The following is a 12,528-nucleotide window of genomic DNA, read 5'->3' on the forward strand; positions in this document are numbered from 1 at the left end:
TGTAATCCAGTGGTAGCACAGACACTAGCGTAGCTCCAAAGCCACATTCATTACGTGTGGGGAGGAACTGGTAGCCAGCGTGGAAAGTGAGACATAGATTCAAAAGGCTTTATTGGATACATTATTTATTCGTAATCACTTCTCTCTAAGGCCAGCTGAACTGCCAGGTCCTCCACAGCGAACATAAGTGAAAGATGTTTTCTTGGTTTTTTTAGATCTTGATGAGTGTGCAACAAAGCAGCACAACTGCCAGTTCCTTTGTGTCAACACTATTGGAGGTTTCACTTGTAAATGTCCTCCTGGATTCACTCAGCACCATACAGCTTGCATTGGTAAGTGATGTAAGAATGTAGACACAGATTTGGGATTTATTACTGACTCTTATTCCAGAAGCAAAGTAGCAAGGAGGTGAAATTTGCTTCCTGAGAAATCAAATGGAAGCATAGGCCAGGTTCTGATCCAAGTCCCACCAGAGCAGAAGATGCAAAGAGGCCCTCCCTCCTGCCTTCCCTTGTTTTCATAATCTCTGTCTTTGAATTTTGCACTTGCAAGAAGCAGGCAGTAAAAAAAACAATTTGTAATTCTTGCCTCACCCTTTCTTACCCATTGAGCACAAAAATAGTTATATTTCTGTTCTTGCAGTGCATTGCAGGACCTGCATTAGAGATCGTGTCAAGGCTTCTTGAAACAATAAGCATGACATGTACATTTCTGCAGTTGTCTTTAAACACATACCCATTATGTCTGTGGAAATGTTAAACTAAAAGTAATTCCTGCAAAACACTCTTTCTGCTCTGTAAGTTGGATCCTGCTTGTGGCAGTCTGATGATCCTGTGATATTGGTGTGAATTTGGGGGTTTTTGAAGACTAGAACATCAAACTCCATATTCTTGGTGAAGAAAAGGAGTGTTTCCCTCCCATAGGTGTTGTTAGTGTTTTCAAATGAAAAAGAAGTTAATGTAAGCTCTACTTCTGTAGTGCAAAGTGAAGAACGGACAGGGCAGTAAGAGAGCTGCGTTACTGATGTTTCTTTACCTCTTGTCACGAACTGCTCATTGTTAACATTGCTAAATGATCATCTTCACAGCAAGGAATAAAAAGTAACGCTCAGGCTTTGGTTTCCTTCAGATAATAATGAGTGTGCTACTGAAATCAATCTCTGTGGGGCGAAGGGCATTTGCCAGAATACACCAGGAAGTTTTGTTTGTGAGTGTCAACGTGGCTTCTCACTCGACCAAACCGGGCTTAGCTGTGAAGGTAGGTACAACATATGGTGCATTTAATTTGGCCTTCTCTTGCTTTCCTTCATCTTCTCTCAGCCATACCCTCCCCAAGGAGGGACCTATGGAATAAGCACCAAAACCTATGGAGTAAGCATGTCTAGATTGAAGTGGAATGGGGTGTGGAAATTTAGCAACAAGGCAGTATTTCTCTCCATGGGCCTGAATAAATAGGTATATTGCAGGATGCTAAAGAGCTGGAGAGATACTTTCTGAGGAGACTTCAATTTAGCCTGGAATGTCTTAGTTTAAGCATCATAAGTTCAGTGAACTTCTGTTGAATCCTGTATGGATTTCTGAGGGACTCACCAAGGACAGGAGGCCTCGCATCTCCAAGGGGACCTTGAAAGAGAGGGTTCAAGGGCTGCAGACTTGACAGACTCTAGACTGCCTCTAGAGACTTCTTCTGGGGTAGAGTTTAGTTTGCTTTGAAAAGAGATATCCTGGGATTCCTGGGTTGGATGCTTGGGTAAAAGCAAGGGATTGTCTTCTGTGGAGCTGGGAGCCTTCGGAAAGCCTTGGGAGTCCCATATACAAATGGTTTTCTGCTCTCTGCTCCATAGCAGAATGCAAAAACTCTGAAAATCATGGCTGAACTTGAGCTTTCAGTGGTTTTCAGCCCTTTGTTACTTGCTATGGAGCCAGATATCCAAACCTGAAAGGCCCGAAGTGGTCTCCCAGCACTGGTCAGGTTTTTTGAAGATCCTGAAATATGCCTCTGTATATATGACATATGAATATATATGATTATTTGTAATATACTTTTCAAATGTAGCATAATTTGAGCTTCTCTCCCAAAACTCAGAGTCTATCTCATCTTTTTAGATGTTGATGAATGTGATGGAAACCACCGGTGTCAGCATGGCTGCCAAAATATAATTGGAGGATACAGGTGTAGCTGCCCACAAGGATATCTCCAGCATTACCAATGGAACCAATGCGTTGGCAAGTCACTTTTTAAAATTCATACATTAAAATGCATGTTAACTTTGTTAGCAGCAAAAAGTGAAGGGCAATGGTGCAGTTTGTGGTATTTTCTTTTTCTGATTTTAATTTAATAAGTTCGTCGGAGTTTCATTACAAATGTGTGCTCCTGTGAAAGGCAGAGTGGATATGAAGCACCCAGCAGCCAATGTCCTGGTTTGACAAGTGTTTAAGCACAAAATTATCCTTGAGGGTGATAGAAATTGTATTGACTTTGAGGGAACATGTAGCTTGTGTAGTTTGTCATCTGAACAAAGGAAGTCTTACTCAGCCATGCAACAGTCTCTGCTCAGACACAGGTAAAATTAAACTTCTGGCCCAAAGCATCTAAAATTCTATTGAAATCCTACTTGATCTGTGCTTTTATCATTCTTACAACACCTACAGGAAGGTGTTCTCTTCTCTTTACAAAATTAACCATTTGTCATATTTGAGCACAGCTGCTGCTATCTGTCTAAAGATGCTTCCTTGCAGCTTTGGGATACAGTTTATAACAAGTGCTTACAAGACAATTCTGGTTATAAATAAATAAATCCTAGTGCTCTTTATTTATGTTAAGAAGTAAATACACTGGTGAATTAAAATGTTTATTTCTTCCCTGTCTGAACTTTGGTTCTGGCCCAAGTCTCTGAGCTCTCGTAGACGGGGCTGCATGTGCAGAGCATTGATGCTGGATATGACTTGAGCAGACAGAACTGAGTCCTCTGCAAAAGTCATGGAAAAAGTCTCTCTACATTTCAGCAGTGTAGCATGTAGCATATTCAAACAAGAGAAACATGAATCATTTTTCCTCTAGTGACAGTTACCTACGTTTTTAGCCACATTTAATGGGCTTCATAACAGCTAGTCTTGGGTGGATACCCAGAGATGTGTTTGACCACCTCTTTGAGAACAAAGGGCTTCATAACTCTTTGATTGGCTTGCTTTGCTTTCAGAAGCATAAAAATGCCTTTGCCTTGTTATCACTGTGGTGCTCTGGGGAGGTCTCTTCTTTTAATTAAGCTTAGCAAACCTCCTGACATTTTATGCAATCCTTGCTGTGACATTTGGTTGCTGTGTGCTCCAGTACTCTATGCCTGTTCCATACAAGAGAACAAGGAGGGACCACAAACACATGGTGGTTTTGAATATTAATTAAACTAGCAGATTTTAGGATTAAATTAGAATTTAATCTGCAGGAGGGTAAAAAGCCAGCACTACCAGGTCTGGCTGCTGGAGGATATTGTAGAGTGTGAAAAAGTGCAAATCTCAGTTTTGCAAAATGTCTTGGCTGTTTCCAAGTCTTCCTGGGTGATAGCATTTAACTAAGTGTATTTCCAAATTGGGTGTACACTTTTACTCCAGCTTTTGAGCCCATGGACTACTGTTTAGATTTTATGCAGGGAATATTGGTTTCAAAATGCACAGGCACTGGTATTTCACTCGCTGAAGGAAAGACTTCAACTTTGGCACCACAAATACTGATCACCAGAAACATCACCAGAGAAAATTACACTGAGCCACAACTGGGGAAGGACTCCGCTGGCATTTCCACCTTCCTGGACATGGGACAGTCCAGGCAGGAACCCAAAACTACAGGGAAGGAGGCTTGGTTTCCTCCGTCCTCATGGCATCTCTCCTTCCTGCTGAAGCTGAGCATGACAGAGCTGCGTGTTGCAGAGCACAGAGCATGGGAGAGCAAGGCTGGTGCCTGACAGCACAGCTCGTGCAGTCCCGTAACTGGTTTTTTCACTTTTCTTCACATTTTTTCTTCCAACAATCACCCAGAATACGTGAACTAACCTCAGTAGTGTCCACACTTTTGCCGCTGTGGAGCAAGGCAAACTGAGTGTATCTCTTCTTGGTGCAGTAACTTTCTGTGGCCCAAACGTACATTTATGATGTTGACCTAATTGTTGTGTTAGGTATGACATATGTTGAAACATTGCTCTAAGTTAATGGCAAAGTTCCTACAGGCTTCGGTGACACAGAATTCAGCCCCAGGTTTTAATACCTTGTGGTGTCCACATGTTCTCATTTTAATGTCTGTAACCGTATATGCTTAAGATACTTATCTAGATCTCCTGGGCGTACCACAGGGGAAGAATCCATGCAATAGGTTTTTCCGTGACAATTCCTTCATATTCCTTGGCAATCCCAACTCTGCAAACAGTCTGTGTCTTTTTTAGCTTACTTAATGAAGCGTTCAGGGACTTTTGATGTTGCTGCAACACATATTTAGATAATCACTGAAGAATGCTTTGGTTCCTCCCATGTCTTGTGCTGTGTGTGACTGCATCCCCTGCCCAGGCAATTCTATAGTGCACCATGCTGTAAATCAGGCTGCAAGAAGTAAAGGCATTGCTTTTAAACAAAGAACGAACAGACACATTTTTTGGAAAAAGACGATAATGTTCTGAATTAGTACTTACTCTCCTGTAACCTGGATGCTTAGGTCAGAGATGTTGCTCTATGCTTTACATTTTATCTATATAGTGTCCAGATGGCATTTCTTATGCATGTGCACACATATGTAATGTGCGTGTGCAGTTGCTTTATTGCAGAAAACAGGGAACAATAGCATTCAGAACACTTCAAAGCAATTTCCCACATCAGACAAAAAAATCAGACCAGCTACATTTAAAAAAACAGCCATTTACAGTAAACAAACCTGAACTGACCTTGCATTCCCTCAGTGCCACCACTTGGGAAGTTTGGAAGAGGGCTGGCTCAGAACATGGCAGTCTTTTGTATCTACAGCTGCTTTTATTTTTGCTCTACTACTTGTTCCTGTACCTTACCTGTACCTCACATTTAAATGTGTGTAGGGAGGAATTTTCAGTGCCTGGAAAATGTGTCGTAGCTTGATTCCTCACTCCTTTTCCTTTAATGTTGAATAGTGTTATGAGCATGGGATTAGTGGACCAGATTGTTGGCTCTACAAAGTTTTATTCTTCTCAGCTGTTTCTGGAACAAAAATAATATTTCCTCCTCGGTTCTCCAGAGCATGAGCTGATGTGGCATGAAACATCTTCTGTAGAGTAGCCCAAATGTTGCTCTGTTGTATGGTTGTAGTCATCTCCTAGCGACCGCTGCCCTAGCCAAGGGTGAGGCCGAGCCCTGTTCTCCATTTCCGTCTGTCTGATGCGGCAGCATGTTTAGCAACAGTCAAGCACGATCTTTCTGAAGGGGTAGGTTGGGCTAGACCTGAGAGTTCAAGTTAACGTGTGGTATGTTCTGCTTCTTTTCCAGATGAAAATGAATGTCTCAGTGCACACATTTGTGGAGGAGCATCTTGCCACAATACTTTGGGAAGCTATAAATGTATGTGCCCTACCGGATTTCAGTATGAACAGTTTAGTGGAGGTTGCCAAGATATCAATGAATGCGGTTCTGCACAAGCCCCATGCAGTTATGGTTGTTCAAATACTGAAGGTGGCTATGTCTGTGGATGTCCACCTGGTTACTTCAGAATAGGACAAGGGTAAGGGATTCTCATTTTAAACTAACAAACATCAAGGGGACATAATCTGCTCCTTTCTCCGTAGTGTGAAGCAGCAGAACCGGGGGGATTGTCACCAGTGAAAGAGGGATAGGATTGTGGAGGTGCTCAAGAGTTGAGCTGATTTTGGAGATGAGGGAGGGGAAAGGTAACCAAGGGAAGGGGGCAATGTGGTTTTAACGCTTAATGAAATTTGGTCAGGGCTGCCGGGTTCAATCATCTCTTTTAAGCTACTGCTTTCATCTCTCTCCTGCACACCCCAGCAGCTAGCCAAGCTGTCTGAGCTTGCCACTTGGGAGCTCACAACCCTCGCTGTGATTTGTGGTGTTATCACTTGTCTTTAAAAAAAAACCAAAAAACAAAAAACCGACCCCCCACCAGCTCCAAAGACAAATGACATTATACAAGTGGCTTTACCCACTGGTTGGAATAACAATTCTTTATGCTGATACCTTCTTTTATGTTTCATATTCTTCTGTGTTCCAAGTGAACCGTTCTTTGAATAAATGTCTGCTTTCTCAAGCAAAAGAATTTTCACTTGCCCCAGTGGGAGTGTTAGGGGTGTGCATCATGCAGGACCAAGCAACTCAAATGGAAGACAGAAAGATTGCGGCTTAAATTTTAGAAGTGGCTAAAAGCTTTAGCATACATTATGAAAGACCTGACTTCTCAGATTTTTCAGCAGTTTCTGAAAGTTGGTCTCTTTTAATGTGTTCCAAACTGCGTGAGAGAAATTACTAACAACTTCTCAGAGCTTAAGCTTGTGTTTTTTAAACTGTTAAATATTGGCAGGTCTCTCTTAGGCAAAGCCTCATGGAGCCAGGTTCTTGAAATCACTTGTGATTCAGTGAGAATTTTGCCTGTTGACTTCAGCAGGCATTTTTCCTAGGAAATGAGTGCAACATAATTGCCTTATTATTTGTATTCACAGCCCCCCAAATTCAGCTTCTGATAAGATCTATGTCTCACTGGAATTAATTTCTAATTTCTTCCTTCCTCAGACACTGTGTTTCTGGAGTGGGGCTAGGCAAAGGTCAAGGACAAGAGCTGTCACTCAGTGGAGAAGTAGACGACAACTCCCTCTCTCCAGAAGCTTGTTATGAATGTAAAATCAATGGCTATCCCAAGAGAGGAAGGAAGCGCAGAAGCACTAATGAAACTGCAAATGAAGCAGAGGTAATTGGCTCTTTTTGGGGGAAAGGGTTTGCAGTTGTTTTATGAAAGTCAGTTCAGAAGGACATGTGCCAAGAGACAAGCCCACAGGAAAAACGTACACCCCAAACAAAGTAGACCAAAGAGCTGGTTTTGCATGTCAAGTAGTCTGGCAGGGGAACTTTCTCAAGTTGTTCACTGTCACTAGGCTCTGAAGCCCCTGCATACCTAACATCTGTCACATCAAACACTAAAATAAATGCCCATCCAGCTGTCTAGGGAGCACCCCACTCACCAGCAAAGCAGGCTTTTGATGTCAGAGGACAGTGGGTGCATAAAACATGTGTGATCATGTGGCCAGAAAGGCAGGACACATTGGTCGGGGTGGATGTGGACCCTGCCAAGCAGCGCCAAGTTGTGTGTCTGGGCTGGAGCCCTCTCCGAAGCAACACAGAGCTCTGGACACAAACACCTCATGTGGAGGGAGTCCAGGGCTGCAGCCCTTGCTGGGGCTTGTCCAGACCCTTGCAGTCAGTCAACCAGGTTGCCATCCTGGGTCTGAGGCTGCCGGCGAGGCCGTGCACGGTGCTCACCACCGGCCCAGGAGCAGAACAGGAGGCACAGCTTCGTTTGTCATTACTAAGAAGTCGCTGGGGACAGAGGCTGGTTTCTGTTTCCCTCCGAGTGGGGTAATGGTGTCAGTGAAACACTTGTCACCTGTTGTGATGCTCACACAATTCTCCTTCCTAGCTGTTGCCATGGGCATTTTTTATTAACCAAGCATTAATAAGTGGTTTCAGCACTTATATTTACATAAAAACTGTTCTGCTGTGTGACAAGTCTTGTCTTTATGCAAAGGATAGGCATCTATTTTCACTTATCCTTGGGGGAGATATTTTCCTGTAGTCCTTAGCAAACGTTTTTCAAAAAAGCACTAAGGTCGGTCCTTCACCGAATTCCCTCTGCCGCGGTTGCTTCTGAATTGGTCGCAACAGTGAGACACAATGGGATGGAGGTGGTTGTAATTCCATTTGTTCTTCAGCTGGGCTTCCAGCACCACACCACCCAATATGAGTGCAGCAGTCGTGGTAGAAGCATGATCCTGTAATGATTAATGTTACCGCAGCCCCTTTTGCGCAAAATTCAAACTCCTTCCATTACCTGGGGAGTCCCACATTGGCTTATTTCAACTTCTTGTAATGCAAAGTCAGAATTGCCCAGTCTGGTCATCCAATCCAATGTCCGGCACAAGTGACTGGATTTAAAGCTTACTGTTGACATTAATTATATACAGACTTCAGCAAACTGTAAACAGCTTGTAGAAGAAGTGTCACCAAGTCCACAGTCATTTGACTTCTCACTTCTTCATCCAGTCTAAGATGACAGTGATGTTACAGGTGAAGGGATCTGCTCTGACCTGGCCAAAGAACCAGCAGGTCACGGCAGGTCTCTAGACTCTGCAAGTATTTGTCACTCAGCGGAAAGTATGTGTCTGGGTGTGCAGACGTGTGTGTTGCATTCTAAATATAGCCAAGAGACACTGAATGGTCTTGTAAAATGTTCCCACACTGTCACTACCCTGAGCTAAACGTCACCTGTGCTCTCTGCTCACATGCACGTGCCGAAGAGCTTGCTTTTCCATGCGCAAATACAGGGGATTCAGGAGTGTGTTAGCTGTTTCTGTTAGTCACTCAGCGCGTGGCGCTCTGCTAATACGGGAAGACAGGAAGTGCTTTTGCCCAGAAGAGTGTGGATGTCTGATTTTGGGCAGAGTGGGGTCGTAAACTGCATTTCCCCAGCATGTTTCAGTACACCCTCTGATTAGCACTGGATTGGTCTCAGAGGTAACGTAGAGCTTCCCTTGCTTTCCACATGAAAATGTGCTGTCTGAAACATTACCGTTCTGCTGCTGCCACGTGACTCATGCAGAGGGGACTCGGGGGAAGCCCAGTTGCCATCACTCGGAGGCAAGGGGCGATGCTGCTTTTCCAGCACCCGCTGCGCCTGCCGGCCGCCCCAGCTCTACACCCAAACAAAGTGAATCTTGCAAAGCAGAAAGCTCCCCCCTAAATGATGTGCTCTGCTCTGCACACCGTTGTTCACGTTAGCTTGTGGTTCCCCTGATGGAGAGGAGGAGTGTGCCTTTGCTGCTCCCTTTGTAAGAGACTTGTAGCAGACTCCAAGCACAAAGAGGCTTTGTCAGGCAGCGAGACCCACACGCAGAAACTTCCAGTGCATGTCTCAGGCTGCCCTCACCCACGCAGTGACAGTGACAAAGAGTGTGCTTTATCCTGACATGTCCTAGGCCCATAGTAGTGGATTTGACAGCTGATATCACAGAACCTCCTTTTAAAAAATACTTCATTAATAATGAATGAGCTGGGTAAGCAATACATAGACATAGGTGCATGTGAAACGCTCTGTGAAAAAGCCAACTAACGTTGTTTGTTCTTGGGCAGGATCAGCAAGAACTGGAGCCGCCAATCAGTCTTGCCAGCTGGGATGTTGAGAAAGCAGCAGTCTTCTCCATCAACATCTCGGATCTCAGTAACAAAGATCGCATCCTAGAACTGCTTCCTGCCCTCACAACACTGACAAACCACAACCGATATTTAATTGACTCCGGAAATGAAGATGGTTTCTTTAGAATCAATAAGAAGGACGGGATAAGTTACCTTCATTTCACAAAGAAGAAGCCAGTGCCTGGAAACTATTCATTACAAATCAGTAGTATTCCACTCTATAAAAAGAAGGAACTTAACCAGCTTGAAGAGAAACATGACAAAGACTACCTCAGTGGTGAGCTGGGAGATAACCTGAAAATGAAAATTCAGATATTGCTTCATTAATTCATCAACCAAAGACCAAATAATTAAACCAAAGATAGATAGGTAGGACTGAATATTCCTCCCAATCAGATTCTCCATATCATAGGTACAGTCTTCCATGAGTACATTTGTATGAACGAGCACTATTACATTATTACATAAACAAGGTACAGGATGAATACCCTAGCTGAAAACAACCACTTTCTCAGGCTTTTAAGTGTAGCTGAGCTACCTTGATATGTTGAATCTTGAAAACTGGGACTTTTATCATTGGAAGTTGGCCACTGATGCTGAGACACGTCATCATGTCAGCAGAGGTACAAGAATGTGCTCTCAACTGATGGACAGCTCTATTTTTGTAATTCTTAAACTTCGCTTCTCCAACTACAACTTACTAGGTCAGCCATTTATGATATCCATTTGGTGCTAGTAAATTTTCAACCTAGATTTATAAATGCACTGTAATATTTACACAACTTAGAAGCCAAAATTGCCATTATTCAGTCTAAATACTTCAATCAACCAAAGTTAGCTCAGTAGTTTATCTCAGTTATGCCTATAATACATTACATGTAAATTAAGTGTGTGTATACTGTAATCATGCTATTTTTATCAATGAAGCATTTGTAAACTAGATTAATAATACCCTTAATGTGAGGGTTTGTAATGGTGCTTATAAGACCAACTACTTGTTAACTGTATACACAAACCTGATGATAAAGTTTCTGTGACTTGCCAAAATGCACTGAGGTCAGTAGGGACCATTAAACATTCTCAAAAGTCAGATGACAATCAGTGCCATCCTACACCATGACATTATGTAACGTGTCAGGAGTACCCATAGTCATTCATATCAACAAGGGCTCAATGTCATAAATGTCACAATAAAACAGTTTTTTTTTTAGTTTATTCTGTGGCCTTGTGTTCTTGCTACAAGTGTGATAAACTGAACTCTTACGTTTCAGGCATTGTTGGTAGGGTTGGTTGTATATCCGTGTGCACAGGTGATTTCTTCTTGAAGGCGTGCTGCTGCCACGTGCTCATTCTTCATGCAAAGGAAGAACGGAAGAAACACAGAAACCTTCAAAATCTCAACAGCAGTGGACCTCTGCCAAATTATTATGTGACTCCAGAAAGCAAGTTAGAACATTTCCAATGACTTGACCTGAATAACCCTGTCGATAAGTAACTTTGATAGCCAAAACATGCAGAAGTGGATGTTAAATCATTCTACAGAAAACACATTTAATTAATTTGAAAACTCTTGTTTGCTAAAACTGCCTTGACCTAAGATATTCCACTCTTTTACCCCCACTTCAACAGCTATTGTCAAATAATCTAAGACTGACAACAAAGGGATAATCCAGTACCAAAAGCCGTCACAAGTTATAGCCGGGTTTTAACAGAAATGAATTATTTGATGACGTGGGTGTTCTTGTATACGCAAGTGCTGTGGTGTACCTTTTAGCAGCAGCAGAACATTGTACTGAGGTGCGACACTATAAAACCTGGAAGAAAAAATGAAGCAAGCGGTGTTGCCGAAACTGCTGGTTGGACAGCACTGTAGTTGATAGAGGGAACATATATTGAGCTATAATAGCTTTGGAAGGGAAATGTACTGTAATAATTCACCCCAAATTGTATTATTTTCTGTAATTAGATTTCAGCTCTCTTTGATTTTTCTGCATAACAAATATGACTATATAAAAAGAGGCTTGTGCACAGGGTTACTTCGATATTTTTAATAGACCATGTCTGGATTTTATTTATTAGTGTGCCAAAATGTTGAACAGTGTATTTTTTCCATATGTTGCGTAACTATGGTGAAATCAGAACTTTACAGTTGTAAATGGCACTCTTACTTCAGCAGGTCGGGAGTGATTTTTCGTGCCAGTGGCAGCGTGCAAGATCGTGTGGTTTACAGTTAAGTGTACAGTTTGAGTATTTTCCCTCCAGCCCTTAGACACTGAGAGGAACTGAGAAGAGTGATTTCAGAAAGAGCTGTCAAGGACTCTGTCCAGAAGAGTCAGTTTAGCATTTAGGCTGCTGTTATAGTAACACCTTATCATGCCAAAGGAGCCTTGATTGTTTTCCAGCAGCCCCAGCATTGCCTACGCAGTTCTGCAAATCACCTTTGTTACGCTGCAGAAACAAGAACTCTTGACAGCATCTCTTTTAATGATTTAAAAATGGAAAGCCCGGTCTTGCTGTATAGATCTGCACATAAAAACTCATTTTCTTGTGCAATTATTCATCTGTCTCTTTGCAGCAGTGCCCTTTAACTGGTATGCCATTTTTGCCTGTCCGTTTTAGTTGCTGTATGTGTACAATTATTTACATTAGTTTGAATTTCTGCAGTTTCCTTAGAGTCTCAGTGAAGCACAAAGGCATAATAACGTTGTGTGAGACCTGCAACTAAAAAGTGGTTTGTAACCTACAGTGTGATTTAACATAATTTCCTGTATTCGATTTGGCGGTGGGATCCCAGAATGACTCTAAACACTAGACAGACTGAAGTAGAGGTCGTTCTGAATGTGTATCCTTTTGCAATTAAAGGATATTTTTCAAATTCAAGGAAATGGTGAAATCTTTAATTCTGTGAAATAACTGTGTGGCTTCCCTCCATTGCGATTGTGCCTATGACTCAGCATAGATGCATGCATGGATAATAAATACAATTTTTGGTTAACAGAGTTTAACAAAGGCAGCTTGTTATTGTACGTACCAAATCATTCTCTTGTTGTGTGTTGTAATAGTATCTTGTAAACTTGACAGCTGATGTGTATTTTGGCAGAACGTGACT

The 12,528-nt window shown here is 42.4% G+C and overlaps 1 protein-coding gene across 2 annotated transcripts in view; it reads left to right on the forward strand.

Moving 5' to 3' along the window:
- Positions 1–9,746, forward strand: part of FBN1 (fibrillin 1) — a gene marked incomplete at its 3' end in the record, with an annotated part of 155,799 nt that extends 146,053 nt beyond the window's left edge. The window contains exons 60-65 of one of the 2 annotated variants that reach the window (XM_082005259.1): positions 216–332; positions 1,129–1,257; positions 2,106–2,225; positions 5,496–5,727; positions 6,747–6,921; positions 9,357–9,746. In XM_082005259.1, coding sequence (XP_081861385.1) covers positions 216–332; positions 1,129–1,257; positions 2,106–2,225; positions 5,496–5,727; positions 6,747–6,921; positions 9,357–9,746 — 1,163 coding nt within the window. The remainder of the gene's footprint in view (positions 1–215; positions 333–1,128; positions 1,258–2,105; positions 2,226–5,495; positions 5,728–6,746; positions 6,922–9,356) is intronic. The other variant, XM_082005260.1, reaches the window with a different exon arrangement.
- Between the last annotated feature and the right edge of the window lie 2,782 nt (positions 9,747–12,528).

The sequence above is a fragment of the Phaethon aethereus genome (genome assembly GCF_964289735.1).
Source record: "Phaethon aethereus genome assembly, chromosome: 12".
Classification (NCBI taxonomy): Eukaryota; Metazoa; Chordata; class Aves; order Phaethontiformes; family Phaethontidae; genus Phaethon; species Phaethon aethereus.